The sequence below is a fragment of the Equus asinus genome, chromosome 25 (assembly GCF_041296235.1).
Source record: "Equus asinus isolate D_3611 breed Donkey chromosome 25, EquAss-T2T_v2, whole genome shotgun sequence".
NCBI lineage: Eukaryota > Metazoa > Chordata > Mammalia > Perissodactyla > Equidae > Equus > Equus asinus.
In genome coordinates this window covers 15,344,692-15,363,680 of record NC_091814.1, presented here as the reverse complement: position 1 = coordinate 15,363,680, position 18,989 = coordinate 15,344,692, and the positions used below count along the sequence as shown (strand labels likewise).

General features: G+C 41.1%; 2 protein-coding genes across 2 annotated transcripts; both read left to right on the top strand.

Annotated features, from left to right (window-relative positions):
- The first annotated feature begins 7,408 nt into the window (after positions 1-7,408).
- LOC123276360 (small proline-rich protein 2I-like) lies at positions 7,409-8,821 on the top strand. The gene is made up of 2 exons (XM_070497811.1): positions 7,409-7,493; positions 8,218-8,821. Exon 2 carries the CDS (start codon positions 8,237-8,239, stop codon positions 8,423-8,425), a length of 189 nt encoding a protein of 62 aa, XP_070353912.1. The 5' UTR covers positions 7,409-7,493; positions 8,218-8,236; the 3' UTR covers positions 8,426-8,821.
- Positions 8,822-18,360: 9,539 nt separating this feature from the next.
- Positions 18,361-18,989, top strand: LOC139041986 (small proline-rich protein 2I-like). Its single transcript, XM_070497333.1, has one exon. The coding sequence runs from the start codon at positions 18,405-18,407 to the stop codon at positions 18,591-18,593; it is 189 nt and encodes a 62-aa protein (XP_070353434.1). The 5' UTR covers positions 18,361-18,404; the 3' UTR covers positions 18,594-18,989.

Below are 18,989 nucleotides of genomic sequence, written 5' to 3'. Positions count from 1 at the left end.
TCTGTCAAATCTCTGCCTTTTGCTTAGAAAGTTTAATTCATTTGCATTTAGAATAATTATTGATAAGGAAAATCTTACTTCTGAATTTTCTTTCTATTTTCTGTATGTTTTTGTCCCTCATTTTCTCCATTACTGCCAGCTTTTGTGTTTAGTTGATCTTTTGTGGTAAAACTTTTGATTATCTTCTTATTTCTTTTTGTGTATATTCTGCAGATATTTACTTTGTGATTACAATAACATCCTAAAGTTATAACAGTCTAACTTGAATTCATACCAACTTAACTCCAATTTCATTAAAAAAGTCTATTCCTATACAACTCCATCCCCTCTTTATGTTATTGGTGTCACAAATTACATATTTATACATTGTGTGCTAACTAAATAGATTTATAATTTTTTATGAATTTGTCTTTTAAATACTGTAGAAAATAAAAAGTGAAGTTATAAATTAAAATTACCATAATACCAGCTTTTCTATTTTCCCATGTACTTATCTTTGGTGGAGAATTTTATATTTTTGAACAGTTTCAAACTTCTCTCTAGCATCCTTTCATATCAACCTGGAGGACTCCCTTTAACTTTTCTTGTAGGGCAAATGTAGTGGCAACAAACTCCTCAGATTTTATTTATCTGAAACATCATAATTTCTCCCTCGTCTTTGAAGCACAGTTTTGCCAGATGGGGAATTCTAGGTTGACAATTTGTTCTTTAAGCACTTTAAATATATCATCCTACTGGCTCCTGGCCTCCAAAGTGTCTGTTGAGAAATTGGCTGGCAATATTTATTGAGGATTCTTTGTATGTGAAAGTCTACTTGTCTCCTGCTGCTTTCAAGATTCTCTCTTTTAATAATTAATTATAACGTGTCCAATGTGAGTTTCTTTGGGTTTGTTTCTTGGATTTGTTTGGATTCTACGGTAAGAATCCCACAATATCCTGTAATATTCTTTGGATTTGTTGAGCTTCTTGGATGTGCAGTTTTGCCTTTTCCAGAAGTTATATAAAAGGAATCATACAGTATGTAGCCTTTCAGACTGACTTTTTCTTAGCAATTTGCATTTAAGATTCAACCATGTCTTTGTGTGACTTGATAGCTCACTACTTTTTATCACTAAATAATATTCCATTGTATGAGTGTACCACAGTTTATTTATCCACTTATTTATTGAAGGATATCTTGGTTGCTTCCAGTTCTTGGAAATGATGACTAAAGATGCTATAAACATTTGCACACAGGTTTTCGTGTGAACATATTTTGAAACTAGTTGGGTGAATTTCTAGGATTGCTATTACTGGATCATATGGTAAAATTATATTTAGCTCTGTAAGATCTTGAGTCAGTTTTGGTAAGTTAAATTTGACTAAGAATTTTTATATTTCACTTAACTTTTCCCCTTACAATTCTGTCAGCCCTCTCTGCCCAGGCAACAGTCACCTACTCCCCCCATGCTAAAGTCCAAACAGCTTTTCCTCCCCAGGGTTTCTCACAACTTTTACCCAGGTTTGTTTATTTTATTTTGTGAGTTTTTATTGTGGAGGAACTCAGCAGTCCATGTACTTTCAGTATCTTGGAAAAACTCTTATGAGGAGAAGTGTCTGATTCGTTCCGTTTTTTGCCTCATGTTCTTTTTAGTCTCACTAACATATGCCATACAGGATCAGTTCATATTTTTATTGGCCATTGAAATCACTCTCTTAAATATTCTGATTCCACGCTTAGTACATATTAAACTAGAATTTACAAAGCCTATTTGCTTTTGGAAGGTTGGTACGAATTGCCATTCATTTACTTATAAGGAGTTAGGCTGACACCAGGCAAACTGCCATCAGGAGGAATGAGAAATTTAAGACAAAGATTTTCTTACTGTCCTAAACAGCTAACCATAGCACTAGTAAACTAAGTTAGAGATTAAATCATTTTTTCATGCAGAATAATAAATATTTATAAATGCTCATTTTTTCAAACCAACAAAATAAACACACTGAATTTTATTTTATTTGGATTTGTTTTGTGTTGAACAATTTTCAGAGGAAGGTCTAAGTGAGTCTAAATACCCAGGAACAATTAAACTGTCCTGTTTCTATCTACGTCCTAAATTTCTGCTCAGATCAACTCTCACTTCCACCCCATAAGAATAAGCGTAAATATTAGTGCTTTTGATTATTTCTTCATACCTCATTCAAGTCAGGCATTTTCATTTGCTTTCTCCTCAACCTTTTGGCACTGACCTAAAATAACATTCTCAGCCATCAAACACAACTTGAACTTTTTGCCTCTATTTCTTAGATAAACAATTTATTAGTTTACTATTTAAGTATTTTCTTCAGCTTGTGCTAAATGCGTTATATATGGTTTCTTATTTACTTATTTCTCATAACAGTTTAGAGGTAGATATTATTATTATTGCTATATTCTTTCATACTTACTACCTTCCTTAATACCATCCTTTTTCCTGTTTTCTCATGGTCTGACCAATTTTAGGATTTCTATCTGTCTGACTCTTGGGAACTAGAGAAAATCGTTATTAATTTTTTTAACCTAAGTGTGACTCCCCAGTTTTGCTTGAATTGTTGCATAGATACATGTGACTATTGGGAGTCTGTGGCTATGTGTGTATGTGTCAATGCTGGGAGGAGGGTGGATTATCACTGGGAGTTTTTTTCAAGAGTGGTTTTAATTGAGATGTGATCAAATAGGGAAAGAATAACAAAAAATTACATCTAACCACCTCCAGTCCCAACTTTGGATCCTGGCCGGAAATGGTGGTGCAGATCCTCAGTTCTGGAAAGGAGAAAGAATATTTTATCCCTAATTGAGCAATGGACACACTTGTCTCTTGTCACTTTTTCAAAGGAAAATTTTAAGATTCTTTACTCAATGACAGATATTCTATGGAGATTCTTTTTTGTTTTTCAATTATTTTATTGAGCTCATTAATGGTTTATAACATTGTGTAATTTTGGGTGTATATTATTATTTAAAAATTTCTGAATAGACTTCATTGTGCTCACCACAAGTAGTCTAATCTTTGTTTGTCACTGTACATATGTGCCCCTTTACCCATTTCGCCCACCCCCAGCTCCCTTCCCCTGTGGTAACCACTAATCTGTTCTTTTTATCCATGTATTTGTTTCTCTTCCACATGTGAGTGAAATCATGGAGTATTTGTCTTCCTCTGTCTGTCTTATTTCGCTTAACATCATACCATCAAGGATCATCCATGTTGTTGCAAATAGGATGATTTTGTCTTTTTTACGGCTGAGTAGTATCCTGTTGCATATTTATACTACATCTTCTTTATCCATTCATCTATAGAAGGGCACTTGGGTTGCTTCTGCACCTTGGCTATTGTGAATAATGCTGCAATGAAAATAGGGGTGCATAAATCTCTTTGAATCACTGATTTCAAGTTCTTTGGATAAATATCCAGTAGTGGGATAGCTGGGTCATATGGTATTTCTATTTTTAATGTTTTGAGAAATCTCTGTACTGTTTTCCATAGTGGCTGCACCAGTTTGCATTCCCACCAGCAGTGCATGAGGTTTCCCTTTTCTCCACATCCTCTCCAACATTTGCTATTATTTGTCTTGGTAATTATAACCATTCTGACTGGTGTAAGGTGATATCTGATTGTAGTTTTTTTTCTCTTTTTATTTTATTTTTTTTAGGAAGATTAGACCTGAGCTAACAGCTGCCGCCAATCCTCCTCTTTTTGCTGAAGAAGACTGGTCCTGAGCTAACAAGTGTGCCTATCTTCCTCTAATTTATATGTGAGATGCCTGCCACAGCATGGCTTGACAAGCACTGTGTATGTCTTCACCTGGGATCCGAACTGGCTGACCCTGGGCCACTGAAGTGGAATATGTGAACTTAATCGCTGTGCCACCGGGTGGGTCCCTATCTCATTGTAGTTTTGATTTGCATTTCCCTAATAATTAATGATGTTGAACATCTTTTCATGTGTCTGTTGGCCATCCATATATCTTCTCTGGAAAAATGCCTGTTTATATCCTCTGTCTTGTTTTTGATCAGATTGTTTGTTTTTTTGTTGTTCAGCCATATGAGTTCTTTATATATTTTGGAAATTAACCCCTTGTCTGACATATGACTTGCAAATATTTTCTCCCACTTGGTGGGTTGTCTTTTCATTTTGTTCATGGTTTCCTTTGGCTTACAGAAGCTTTTTAGTTTGATGTAGTTCCATTTGTTTATTTTTTCTATACACTGAAAGCTATAAAACATTATTGAAAAAATTGAAGAAGACATAAAGAAATGGAAAGACATTCCATGCTCATGGGTTGGAAGAATAAGCACAGTTAAAATGTTCATACTTCCTAAAGCAATCTACAGATTCAGTGCAATCCCTATCAGAATCCCAATGACATTCTTCACAGAAATAGAACTACGAATTCTAAAATTTATATGGAACAACAAAAGACCTCAAATAGCCAAAGCAGTCCTGAGAAAAAAGAACAAAGCTAGAGGTGTCACGATACCTGACATCAAAATACAAAGCTATATCAAAACACCATGGTACTGGCACAAAACAGACACATAGATCAATGGAATAGAATTGAAAGCCCAGAAAGAAAGCCACATATCTATGGACAGTTAATCTTCGACAAAGGAGCCAAGAGCATACAATGGAGAAAGGAAAGTCTCTTCAATAAATCGTTTTGGGAAAACTGGGCAGCCACATGCAAAAGAATAAAAGTAGGCCATTGTCTTACACCATACACAAAAGCTAACTCAAAAAGGATTAAAGACTTGAATGTAAGACATGAAACCATAAAGCTCCTAGAAGAAAATGTAGGTAGTACACTATTTGACATTGATCATAGCAGCATCTTTTTGAATACCATGTCTACTCAGGCAAGAGATTCTTTTGAAAAGAAAAACAAAAAGTAAAAATCGTTTGTATTATACCAGCCAGATCTAATTACTCTTAACAAATTGTTTTATGTATTTCCTATCTTTTCTTGAATATATGTTAATCAAAATCTCACCATGATTTACATATACTTTTAAAAATTATAATTGAATATTTTTGATAATATTAAATCAATTTCCAAAATATTCTCCTTTAATGATCTTAAGAATTCCACCATAGGAATGTGCATAATTTATCCAAATCAGCAAGATTATGGAAGGATGATGGAGAGTGAGCCTTACACTCAGAAATAAAAGCAAAAGGCAGAAATCAAGGGGTCTTGCAGTTACCATTTCTCTAAGAATATCAGGAATATCTTACCATCTTCCTATTTCCCAATCTTTATTTCTTCCCTATTTTATTGTAGAATCTTTATTGCCGAGGACTATTTTGTTCAATAAAATATAACACATGGTAGAAAAATGTGAGATAAAATGTTGAATCAAGAATTGGACAAAATTTTTGTTACCTCTTGTCATTTTTCATATAGTAACGATTCATAGTAAACTCATTAGCAATTTTGGAGAATAGAGAGAGTAGGATTGAACCTGGGAGTATTGACTCAAGACTATAAAGACAAGTTCTTTAGATATGTAGATAGATGATAGGTAGGTAGAGAGAGAGATGAAACATGTGGTATGTGTGCATATTCTGTGTTCTGCATCTCAGGTCCTGGATGTTCAAACTTGGAAAAACTTTCTTTATTAGATGCCATTCTTCATCTTCTGGCAGCTCTTCATGTACCAGATCTTGAGGAATTCTGAGTGTTGCAGTTCACCTCTGCAACGTATAAAGTGACTCCTACTTGACATGTTGGGGGCAGTAGAGCTACCACGACTTTGGTGTCTGCACTGTCATGATTAACACCCTTTATGAGGGGCATCCTCAGTGGGAGAGTCTCAATGTGCAACCAAGACTGAATTATCTGACAATTCAATCCCATTTCAGCAGCTAATTCTCAAATTCTGGATGACAGAATCAGACATTCTTCTAAGGATTGATATGTGGATTGGATGTGAGGCTGCGAGGAGTAGTAAGTGACCTGCTGAGGAAAGTCCCTCCTCTTTGCCCTCTGAAATACTCTATATGAGACATTTAGTGATGATACTGTTTGTAGGTACCTGGCCTGAAGGTGCTCATGAAGGTGCTGATGGCTCTGCCCCTGCATGGTCATGGCCAAATGATAATCTTGGCCATGAACTCTTCCTTACTGACAGGAGCAATGACAGTTGTGGGCACCTAATCTGTTTAACTGAGGGGATGTGATGCTGGGCTGATTCAGGGATAATTTATTTTCCAGAGCATAGCTGCTGACCTGTCTCAGAGGTTTCAAATGTCTCCTCTTCCTCTTCTTCCTCATTCTCCTTTTTTCCCTCCTTTTCCAATTACAAAACGACATTCTTGGAGAGCTTCCTGATAATTTGGCCAAGACAATGAGGCTCGAGTAACGTCACTTTAAATGCTGAACATAGCATTTAGTAAGCCCCATGGACTGCAGGAAGAGTTAACAAAGAAATGAAGGGACTAATCACTAAATTCACTGATCTCGACTCTTGAGTGATTGATATATACGAAATAAGACAGATAAGAGGTATACATTGGGCAGTGAGAGGATAATGTGTCAAGTTGAGGGTACTGGTGGGCTTAAGGAAAAGACAGAATAAACATACAAGTAAAATTTAAAAATTACTGTCATTTAAGGGCCTAAAACCTCTTTGGAAAGAGAGGGTGAGAAAGCAAGTATATAAGATCAGCTAAGTTCATATTTTCCCCTAGATATCAGAGTTTAGTGCTCTGATCCACTGAATTACAATAGATGTGCTGTGGTCCTAGTGGATTCCATGCAGCCCAGGTTGGTACAGATTTATAAAGGCACTAGGGATCAGCTTTATGTTCTCTGTTTGAAAGATCAAAGCCATGAAAATATGACCCTGGAGATCACTATTTTATAGAGAGTTTCTGAGCGTCATTATAGGAAGGCAATTTAGATGATCTGAAGCCTTATCTCAGTCCTTTTAAGAAGAAGAAAAGGAGAGAAGATGAGCAAGCCATGGATCCAGGGAAAATGTATTATAAGAAGGACTTGGGTTAAAGAGAAAGGTGTCATGGGTTAGCCAGGCTCTTTTCAACCCAGCATGTACAGCAAAAGGACAATCATCTAAAGTGGAACAGAGCAGGCAGTTTTGTCATTCAGGGAAGGTGAAAGATAGGAAAGGGCCCTCTACCCCAGTCAAGAGAGAGAGCCTTTGACCACCAGTTAGAGAATTTCAAAAATCTCCCCCTGCCATTAGTCACTGACACTGAGAGCTAAGGTGGGACCTTCATGAGTCATGAGCACCTAATCCACAGCGCAGATCCTGGTTCAGGAGATTTCCTGTCTTCAGTGTCCCTGTCAAGCCAGTTCTGGATGGATTTGCATTTTGTTTGGGGAGTTATTGGACAGGCCAGTTTTTGGAAACTACACTTTGCCCTGGGCTGATCGTCAGGCCCTATAAAGAGGTGCTCTGCTGCACGACTGTCATCCTCCTGGTACTCGAGCCCCAACCTCCTTTGGAGAACGTGGTAAGTCTGATTTCTTCCATTCATCTGTTTTGTGGTGCTCTCAGATGTTGAATTTAGTGTGGAGATAGCAATTTTGGTGAGTCCATAGGTATGATGGTGGGTTTGATGCTACTTAGGTGATGGAAGCTTAGCCTTGGGGCACAATGATATCCTGTCTTGACTTGTGTTTTGTTAGCTAGTTTGACATCCCTTATGGAAAAGCAATTCATAGGAAAGGTTTGATATGAAGAGGAGGAAAGACCAAAGTATTTTTCTCTCTTCTCTATCTCTTTGATTTCCCTTTTCGCCTGCTAGGGTTTCCGAAGCTTAGAAGGTGTGAGGCCCTTGCATTTTTCCTGTTGGCCATTTGCTCTGTACCTAAGTCAACCTATGGGGACTTCGGAAGAGATCCCGATGATAGTAATTGCTTGCGAGTTTTCCCAGGATTTCAGAACTTCTGATGGCCTTTCATGAAGATGATATTTTCCCACAGAAAACATGACTTGGTTCTTGCAGAGATATTTCCTTTGAAAAAATGATATGAGCAAAGAGAGGATTTTCTCAGGACTGATGAGGCAGTTGGCTAAAGAGGAAGCAGGGTGGTGGAAGGCGCAAAAGAGGGAGTTGAGAGATGAAAGCCCAATCTTGGAAATGGGAGAGGGAACATCTCCCGCTATTCTATCAGCCGCGGTTTCTCTCTCTGGAGGAGTCCCTTCTTGCGAACACTGTCTCTAATTTCTTTCAGCTCCGAAGACTCCAGAAAGATGTCTTCTCAACAGCAGCAGTGCAAGCAGCCCTGCCAGCCCCCTCCTGTGTGCCCACCTAAGTGCCCAGAGCCGTGCCCGCCCCCAAAATGCCCTGAGCCGTGCCCACCCCCACAGAGGCAGCAGAAATGCCCTCCTGTGCAACCTCCTCCACCATGCCAGCAGAAGTGCCCGCCCAAGAGCAAGTAACAGCTTCAGCAGCATCAGGATCTGGAAAAGAGAAGGACCATTGGCTCGCCTGCTTCCACAGCTCCACCTTCACCTTCTCTTCCGAGCCTATCATGGTGGCAGAAGCGGCTCCTCCACCCTTCAGCCTGTAAAATGCCTGTGTGACTCCTGACAGCAAAAGGGTTCCTTCCTGAGGCTGTCACACTGCTCCTCTCCAGGAGGTAGCCGAGGAAGGGCATCCTCAGCTGTGCCAGCATCCCAGAGCTTCAGGAGGAAGAGCAGCAGCTCTCTTCCTGGGTGCCAGCAGGGGATGCTCTTGATGTCTTCTGTGTCTGTCTGTCCCCTGGGCAGGCGTTTGTATCACCTGGCAATTGTTCCTTTTCTTCCATTTCCTGAATAAAGTGCCATTTTGTGGGATGGGATATTGTCTTTCTTTGAAAACCTGCTTGTCAGCAATATCCTCTCACCCTTTTGGGTTTCTTTCTATCCTTCTTTGTCCCAAGCCTCAGGTCTCACATTCAGTGTTCTCTGAATTTTGGAGCGCTACCTAACATTCTTTCAATCTCATGTCAAATCCAGGTTATTTCCCTTAATTACTGCCTGATTGATTTTAGGAACAAAGTGTTTAATTCCTCAAGATTTCAATCTCTCTGCTACAAATTGGGGTAAATCCTATTTACATTACCCACTTTTCTCAGGCATGAGATTGAATGGTAATTTAGTTGTCAGAATGCCTGGCACATCTTAGCCCTCGGTAAGGCATCAGATCGTCCTTGTGTCCATCCTCATCATCAACAACCTCGTGACCACCCTCACCCTCACCACAACCTCCACGTTTGCTGCAGCTGCAACGTGCAAGTGTAAGATGCAGAACCAGGATAGGAAACAAGAAGATTCTTAAACTTTATGACTCTGTCGTATTCCGCTGTTCTCTTTCTTTTCTGATTCACTTTATTTTTTACGTGATGTTGCAGATGAAGAGCTTTTCGGGAGTAGCGGAGTCTTCTGCATAAAATCATGGTAGTTCTGAACTCGTGGGGAGCCCAGAAGGAAGAGAAGTAATAAGGCTCCCTACAAGGGAAATCGCTGCCTCCTCTCCCCGTGAAGCCCCTGCTCTTCTTCCTCCAACAACGCACCAAACTTCAGGGTCATGTCATGTATTCTCACCTCCAAAACTCCTTTCTTGGATGCTCTGACCCCATGTTTGAAGAATATTGGGGTTTACATGGTTGCTTAGATTTACGAAATTACTGTTGCCATGCAGCTTCTTTTTGAAGTGCTGAGCCTACTAGGCAGGTCATCTGTGGAAGGAGAGATATGTTCTGTAAATATCCTTTCTGTGTTCCTAAGTGTCCGCAGACTTTAGCGTTAGTTGAAATCACACACACACACACACACACACACACACACACACACACACACACCCCTTTGCCGTTGAGAAATACAGAATTACTTTCAAAACAACAAAGTCTTCCTATTAAATCATAGTGTGCTTTGTCCTATTGAATCTTAAGAAGGTCTTCCTCTCGGTCCATTCTCCACTCCAAAGCTCGAAGTAACAGACTCCAAGAGGATGGAGCTGCAGATGGAAGGAGAGTCCCAGATTACTGCTCAGCCTGCATCAGATTGCGACATGAATGAAAATTAACCCTGTTATTTGAGGTGGTTTCTACTGTAGCTGGCGTTATTTGTTCTCATAGAGAAATGGGTTGTAGGGGAGTGCTACCCCAACAAACCTCCACTCTGTGGCCTATACTGTGGAGTCTGCATGTGCTTGGCAAGGAAGCAGGTACTGGAAAGTTTAAAAATGTTCTTAATATCAAATATGTAAATATGATAGATGTTCGTCAATGGCAAACGTTTGCTGAAATGGCATCTTGATAGCGCGTCTAACTGTTGGTTATTTGTATTGTCCAACAGGGTATTTCACCGGGCTTACATTCAGGAAATCCTTGCTTAGTTTGCAAGCCAAATATGAAAAGAAAAGAATAGAGCCCAGAAATTCGAAGTCTGGTGGAATTAGAAGAGTGAGTGTTCGTGAGCCCCAACGAGTGAGAGATGAGAGGAGAAACGGTTTTGAACTTGAAGTTCACTCTCAGTTGACTGGAACAACACAGAAAAGACGTAGACGTGTGTAATCTTTCCCCCTGTCGTGCTGGATAGTCTCAGGCAGCTCCATTCGGTTCCGAGAAAGGCAGTAAAATCAAGCAGACCTGAGAATGACTTCTAGGAAAGGGCCTGAGTGTGGTTACTAGACCACAGAAACGACCGGAGGAATGACAGGTATCACATTCCTAGTAAGTTTTTGGGGGAATTGATGACTACACAAACTGTGAGCCGAGACTCAAAAGACTTTGATTTTTCAAAAAGAATACAACTCTCCAATCCCCCTCTCCCGCTTTCCACCCCACCCATTTCTGACATGCTCAACAGAGGTAACAAGAAAGAATTACCTCTGGGAGGTGAACAAAGGGGCCAGAGGATGCTGGATGAGGGATTCTCTCCCAGAGAATTGGATCAGAACATGATCAAGGCAAGGAGGAGAAGGAATGGTGAGGTTCCCCAACTTAATTTCCCCTTTGTATGATAGTTGTTCTCTTTCATCTTTCCCACAGCTTTCTCAGGTTATAATGCACAGATGAAATTGCATATATTGAAGTTGTACGAAGTGATAATTTGACATATGCGTACTTCGTGAAATGATTGCCACAATCAGGTTAATTAACACATTCCTCAGCTCACGCATTTACCAGTTGTGTGTGTGTGTATTCGCATGCTTGCGAGTGATGAGAGCTCTTAAGGTGTACTCTCTTATCAAATATCAAGTGTCCAGAACAGAATTATTAACCACAGCCACCAGGCATTACAACACACCCCCGGGGCTTATTTATCTCAACACTCAATACTTGTACCTTTTGACCAACATCTCTGCGTCTCCCTTACCACTCAGGTCCCCTCAGCCACCATTCTACTCTCTGTTTCCATGAGTTCAGCTCTTGTAGATTCTCCAAATAAGCGGTATCAGTCAGCATTTGTCTTTCTCTGTCTGGTTAATTTCTCTCTGCATAATGTCATCTAGTTTCACCCATGTTGTTACTAATGGCAATATTTCACTTTTCTCCATGGCTTGGGAGTATCCCGTTATATACGTGTATATATTTATGCACAAGTATAGGCACCCACACCCACACACACATTGTCTATTTCCATGCATCTGTCCATGGACACTTAGCTTGTCTGCATATCTTGGCTGTATGAAAATTGCTGCAATGAACACGGGAGTGCCGATGTCTTATCTAGGTACAGTTTCATCTCCTTCGGATACATGCCCCAAAGTTGGATTGCTGGATGATATGGTAGTTCTGTTTGTACTTTGTTGAGGAACTTCCACACTGTTTTCCATAGTGGATGGTCCAATTTGCATTCACCTCCACCGTGTACAAGGTTCCCTTTCTCCACATCCTTGTCAGCACTTGTTATTTGTTGTGTTTTGATAATGGTCATTCTAATAAGTATGAGCCGATGTCTCGCTGTGGTTTTGACTTGCGCTTCCCTGATGATCAGCAATGTTAAGCACCTTTTCATGCACCTGTTGACCATTTGTATGTCTTTGGGAAAATATCTGTTGAGGTCCTTTGCCTCTTATTTACTAACATTATTTGATTTTTCTTTTTTCTTTTTTTTTTTTTTTGCTATTGACTTGTATAAGTTCCTCACAGACTTTGGACATTAACCCTTATCAGACATAAAGTTTTCAAATATTTACCCCCTCCTGTAGATTGCCCATTCATCTTGTTGATGGCTTCCTTTGCTGTGCAGGAGCCTTTAATTTCTATTCTATCCAGTTTCATTGAGATAGTTATGACACATAACACTGTGCCAGTATGAGATTTCCAATATAATGATCTGATACATGTGTATATTGTGAAATGATTGACACAATAAAGTGAGTTTTCACATCCATTACCTCACATAGTTACGGCTATTTGCATGTGTGGTGAAAACCTTGAATATCTACTCTCTTAGTAACTTTCAGATTTACAACACAGCGTTGCTAACCAGGATCAACATGCTGTCCAGTACATTCCTATGGCTTATTCATCTTGAAACTGGAAATCTGTACCCTTTGACCACTTTCACCCATTTACCATGTTTCCTTACACACCCACCCCAACCCCTGCCGTGCTCTCCTTGGAAACCACCAATCCACTCCTCAGTTCTCTGAGTAGTTTTTGTTTTAGATTCAACATGTAAGTGACATCACACATGATTTGTTTTTCCCATCTGACAAATTTCACTCAGCAAATGCCCTCCAGGTTCATCCTTGTTGTCACACATGGTAGGATTTCCTTATTTGTCATGACGGAACAATATGCCATTATATCTATCAATCAATCCACCTGTCGTTCTATCTATCTAGCTATCATCCATCTATCTTTGTATCGCATTTTCTTTATCCTGTCCTCCACTAATGGACGCTGAGGTTGTTTCCATGTCTTGGCTCTTGTGAGTAATGCTGCTGTGCACCCAAGAGTGCAGATACTCTTCGACGTGGTGGTTTCCTTTCCTTCAGATAGACAGCCAGACGTGGGTTTGCTGGATGCTATGGGCGTTCTGTTTATTGTTTTTTGAGGAACCTCCATACTGTTTTCCATAGTGGTCGTACCAAGTTGCAGTCTCACCAACAATGTACAAGAGTCCCCTCTTCTACTCATCCTCACCGACACTTGTTGTCTCTTACCTTTCTCAGAATAGCCACTCTGATGGTGTGAGGTGCTTTCTCATGGTGGTTTTGATTTGCATTGCTCTGGTAATTAGTGAGGTGCAGCCCCTTTTCCTTGCTATTGAGCTGTGTAAGTTCCATGCATATTCTGGAAACTAACCTCTGATGGGATCGTGGTTTGCAAATATTTTCTCCCAACTTGCAGGCTGCGTCTTCATAATGTTAATCGTTTCTTTTGCTGTGCAGAAGCTCTTCTGTGTGTTTAATTTTACTTGTTTATCTTTTAATTCTTAGTTTTGTCGATTGTCCTTTTGGTGTCCTATCTATAACATCATTGCCAAGACAAATGTGAAGGGATTTCCCCAGTTTTCTTCTAGGAGTTTTATGATTTCAGGTGCTAACATTTAAATCTTTAATCCCTTTGGAGTTAATTTTTGGGAATGCTGTAAGGTAGGGGGTCCAGCTGTGCTCTTTTGCATGCAGCTGTCCCGTTTAGTCAACGATCATCCTTTCCCCATTCAATGTGCTGGGTCCCCTGGTCAAAGGTTAGTTGGCTGTATATGCTTGCTTTGTGCCTGGTCTCTCTATTATGTTCGGGTGGTCCACCGTCTGTTTTTACGCCAGTACCATCCGTTTTGATTACCACAGCTTTGTAATATAATTTGAAATCAGGAAGTGTGATGCCGCTAGCTATGTTCCTCTTTCTCATGATTCCTTTGGCTTTTTGATGTCTTCTGTGGTTCCATACGAATTTTAGGATTGTTTTTTCTATTTTTGTGATAAACGTCAACGGAAGTTATAGGGATTGCATTGACCCTGTAGATTACTTGGGGCAGTATGAACATTTTAACAATGTTAAATCTTCCAGTCTTTGAACACTGGAGATCTTCCTATTTATCTGAGTCTTCCTCAATTGCTTTCATCCTGTCTTACCGTGTTCAAGGTCCAGGTCTTTCACGTCCCTGATTAAATTTATCCCTAAATATTTTGTTTTTGATGGCATTGTGAATGGGATTACTCTTAGTTTCCCTTTAATAGCTTCTTGTAAGTGTAGAGAAACACCACTCGCTTTTGTATATTGAGTTTGTAACTTTCCTGTCAAGTTGTTTATTAGTTCTGAGAGGTTCTTGGTGAGTTCCTCGGGTTTTCTATGAGATTTACATAAGAGACATGTAAGTTATGCGATCAGCAGGCTGAGACCATTTTCCTTTTCATTGCCAATTAGATCTTTTCATTACTTTTTCTTGCCTAATTGCTCTGTCTAGGACTTTCAGTACTATGTTGAAGAGTGGGGAGAGTGGGCACCCTTGAGTTGTTCCTAATCCTAAATGGAAAGCTTTCTGATTTCACCATCGGGCATGCTATTATCTGTGGGCTTGTCCAATATGGCCTTTGTTATGTTGAGGTACGGTCCGTAGCTATGTAATTCGTGGAGAGTTCCTATCATGAAAGGATGTTGAATTTTGTCAAATGCCTTTTCTGCATCCATTGAGGTGATCATACGATTTTTATCTTTTGTTCTGTTAATGTGATATATCACATTTATTCATTTGTGTCTGAGGAGCTTTCCTTGCAACCCAGGAAACAATCCACATGGATCATGGTGTATGACCCCTTTGATGTGCTGTTGAATTCTGTTTGCCAGTATCCTGAAGTGGTAATGGAGATTGAGCCTTATACTCAGAAACAAAAGCAGAAGGCAGACATCCAAGGGGACTTGCAATTGTCATTTCTCTAAGAAGATCAGGAATATCTCAGCATGGTTAATTCGTGTCTCTTTATCTCTATTTCTCCTCTGTTGTGTTGTAGAATTGTGATTTGAAGGGACTATATTATTCAATGATATAAGACTTATAGTAGTACAATGTGAGATAAAACGTTGAGTCATGAGTTGGAGAAAATTTTCTTCTTTCATCTAATTTTTCTTATAGTAATGATTCACGGTAAAACCCTTAGCAAGTGAGGGACTGGGGATTTAGGATTGAACCTGGGCTTATCTGACTCTTAAAGTCCATAAAGGGAAGCTCTAGGTATGTAGATCAAAGATACACAGATAGATAGTTATATAGATAAATAGATAGATAGATAGATAGATAGATAGATAGACAGACAGATATGTGGTGTTTTGTGTTTGTGTATTCTGTGATCGATGTCTCAGGCTTCAGATGGTGAAACTTGGGAGAAATTGATCGTTAGATGCCGTTCTTTGTCTTGTGGCAGCTCTTGATGTATCTGATCTTGAGGAACTCTGAGTGTGTCTGTTCACCTCTGCAAAATGAAAAGTGACTCCTGCCTGACTTGTTCCGGGCACCAGAGCCGCCATGTCTTTGCTGCCTGCACGGTGATGATTCACAGCCTTTATGAGGGTTGTCCTCAGTGGGAGACTTTCCAGATGCAACCGAGAGTGGATTATCTGAAACTGGAATCCCATTTGAGCAGCTAATTCTCAAATTTTGGATGGCCGAAATCAGACATTTCTCTGAGGATTGACGTTCAGGTGGGGTGTGAGGTTATGGGGCGTGGTAAGTGACCTGCTGAGGAAAGGCTCTTCTCTTGGCTCCCTGAAAAAGTCTAGGTGAGCCATTTGGTGATGACACTGTTTTCAGTCACATGACCTGAAAGTGCTGAAGTGATGGTTCTGTCCTGCCAGGTCACGGCTGAATGTCAACCTTGGTCAAAAGCTCTTCCTTACTGACAGGAACAATGACAGTTCTGGGAACCTAACCTGTTCAACTGAGGGGGTGTGATGCTAGATTGACTTAGGGATCCTTCACGTTCCGTGGCTCCGCAGCTGAGTGTTTCACAAGTTTCGAGCGTCTCCTCTTCCTCCTCCTCCTCATTTTCCGTTTCCCAGTATAAGTCCACATTTCTTGGAAAGCTTCCTGACAATTTGGCCAAGACAATGAGCCTTGAGTCACGTCACTTTAAATGTTGAATGCACAGCATTTAGTCATCCCCAATGACTGCATGAAGATTTAGCAAAGATGTGAAATGGCGACCCACTAAATGCGTTGATCTCATCTCCTGAGTGATGGATATGTCCCAAAGGGGATGGGTAAGAGAGACGTTGAAGCGACTCAAGTGCCCTGCAACTTACGAATGCATAAAGAAGATGTGGTATATATATATGTATATATATGTCGCATATATACATGTATATATGTATAGAAACACACACACACTGGCACACACAATGGAATACTACTCACCCACAAAAAAACCCAAAATCGTGTCATTTGCAACAACATGGATCTACCTTGAATGTTTGATGTTAAGTGACATAGGCCAGACAGAGCAAGACAAATACTGCATGATTTCACTCACATAGGGAAGATACGCAAACACACGGATAAAGAGGACAGATTAGTGGTTACCAGAGGGGAAGGGGCTTGGGGGCTGAGTGAAAGAGGTAAAGGGTCACATATGGATGGCAATGGATAAAAGCCAGAGTAGTGGCGGTGAGCACGATGCAGCCTATACAGAAAGTGATAAATAATAAGGTATGCTGGAAATGACCCAATGTTATAAACCATTATGGTCTCAGTAAAACAATTAGAAAAAGGAGAGGTATACACTGTGGAGGTGAGAGGATAATGTGGCAAGATGAGGGGTCCAGAGGGCTTAAGGAAAAGACAGAGAAACAGCATGCAAATATACTTAAAAAATCATTGTTTTAAAGCCCTAAATCCTGTTTGGAAAGAGAGTGTGAGAAAGCAAATATAGAGGATCAGCCTAAGTCCCTATTTTCTCCTGCTCTTCAGATATTAGTGCTCTGACCCTCTGAATGATGCTAGGTGATGCCGTGGTCCCTGTGGATTCCATGAGGCCCACTTTGGTACAGATATATAAAGGCGGCAGTTTTATGCCCTCAAATTGCAGGAGCAAAGCAGTGAACACAGCATTCTGGAGGTCACCATTTGATTGACCGTTTCTAGGGTTTTTTTTATGGGATGGCTATTGTGCCAATCTGCTGCCTTATCTCAGTCCCTTTTAGAAGAAGAAAAGGAGAGAAGATGAGCAAGCCATGGATCCGAGGGAAATACAGTAAAGGAAGGACTTGGGTTGAAGAGAAAGCTGTCACCTGCTAGTCAGGCTCTTTTCAACCCAGCACATACAGCAAGATGGCAACCATCCAAAGTGGAACCGAGCAGGCAGTTCTATGACTCAGGGAAGGTGGAAGATAGGAGGGGTCTTCTTCCCCAATCAAGAGAGAGGGCCTTGGACCACCAGTTGGGGAATCGCCTAAGTCTCCCCCTGCCGTAAGTCCCCGACACTGAGAGCTAAGGCCGGACCTTGTGAGTCATGAGCACCTAATCCAGAGAGGAGATCCTGGTTCAGGAGATTTCCTGTTTCCAGTGTCCCTGTCAGGCCAGTTCTGGATGGGTTTGCATTTTGTTTGGGAAATTCCGGGGCAGGCCAGTTTTTGGCAGTTGCACTTCGCTCTGGGCTGGGCGTCAAGCCCTATAAAGAGGTGCTCTGCTGCACGACTGTCATCCTCCTGGTACTCGAGTCCCAACCTCCTTTGGAGAACGTGGTGAGTGTGATTTGTTCCGTTGATCTGTTTTGTGGTGCTCTCAGATGTTGAATTTAGTGTGCAGACAGCAAGTTTGTTGAGTCCATAGGTATGATGGTGGGTTTGATGCTACTTAGGTGATGGAAGCTTAGCCTTGAGGCACAATGATATCCTGTCTTGATTCATGTTTCGGTAGCTTGTTTGAGGTCGTGTATGGAAAAGCAATTCACAGGAAAGGTTTGAGATGAAGAAGAGGAAAGACCAAAGTATTTTTCTCTCTGCTCTGTCTCTTTGATTTCCCTTTCCTCCCGCTGGGGTTTCCGAGGCTTAGTAGGTGTGAGGCCCTTGCATTTTTCCTGCTGGCCGTTTGCTCTGTACCTAAGTCAACCTATGGGGACTTCGGAAGAGATCCCGATGATAGTAATTGCTTGCGAGTTTTCCCAGGATTTCAGAACTTCTGATGGCCTTTCATGAAGATGATATTTTCCCACAGAAAACATGACTTGGTTCTTGCAGAGATATTTCCTTTGAAAAAATGATATGAGCAAAGAGAGGATTTTCTCAGGACTGATGAGGCAGTTGGCTAAAGAGGAAGCAGGGTGGTGGAAGGCGCAAAAGAGGGAGTTGAGAGATGAAAGCCCAATCTTGGAAATGGGAGAGGGAACATCTCCCGCTATTCTATCAGCCGCGGTTTCTCTCTCTGGATGAGTCCCTTCTTGCGAACACTGTCTCTAATTTCTTTCAGCTCCGAAGACTCCAGAAAGATGTCTTCTCAACAGCAGCAGTGCAAGCAGCCCTGCCAGCCCCCTCCTGTGTGCCCACCTAAGTGCCCAGAGCCGTGCCCGCCCCCAAAATGCCCTGAGCCGTGCCCACCCCCACAGAGGCAGCAGAAATGCCCTCCTGTGCAACCTCCTCCACCATGCCAGCAGAAGTGCCCGCCCAAGAGCAAGTAACAGCTTCAGCAGCATCAGGATCTGGAAAAGAGAAGGACCATTGGCTCGCCTGCTTCCACAGCTCCACCTTCACCTTCTCTTCCGAGCCTATCATGGTGGCAGAAGCGGCTCCTCCACCCTTCAGCCTGTAAAATGCCTGTGTGACTCCTGACAGCAAAAGGGTTCCTTCCTGAGGCTGTCACACTGCTCCTCTCCAGGAGGTAGCCGAGGAAGGGCATCCTCAGCTGTGCCAGCATCCCAGAGCTTCAGGAGGAAGAGCAGCAGCTCTCTTCCTGGGTGCCAGCAGGGGATGCTCTTGATGTCTTCTGTGTCTGTCTGTCCCCTGGGCAGGCGTTTGTATCACCTGGCAATTGTTCCTTTTCTTCCATTTCCTGAATAAAGTGCCATTTTGTGGGA

Coding starts and splice junctions, on each gene's coding strand:
- LOC123276360 (XM_070497811.1), top strand. CDS start 8,237: ATGTCTTCTCAACAGCAGCAGTGCAAGCAGCCCTGCCAGCCCCCTCCT.
- LOC139041986 (XM_070497333.1), top strand. CDS start 18,405: ATGTCTTCTCAACAGCAGCAGTGCAAGCAGCCCTGCCAGCCCCCTCCT.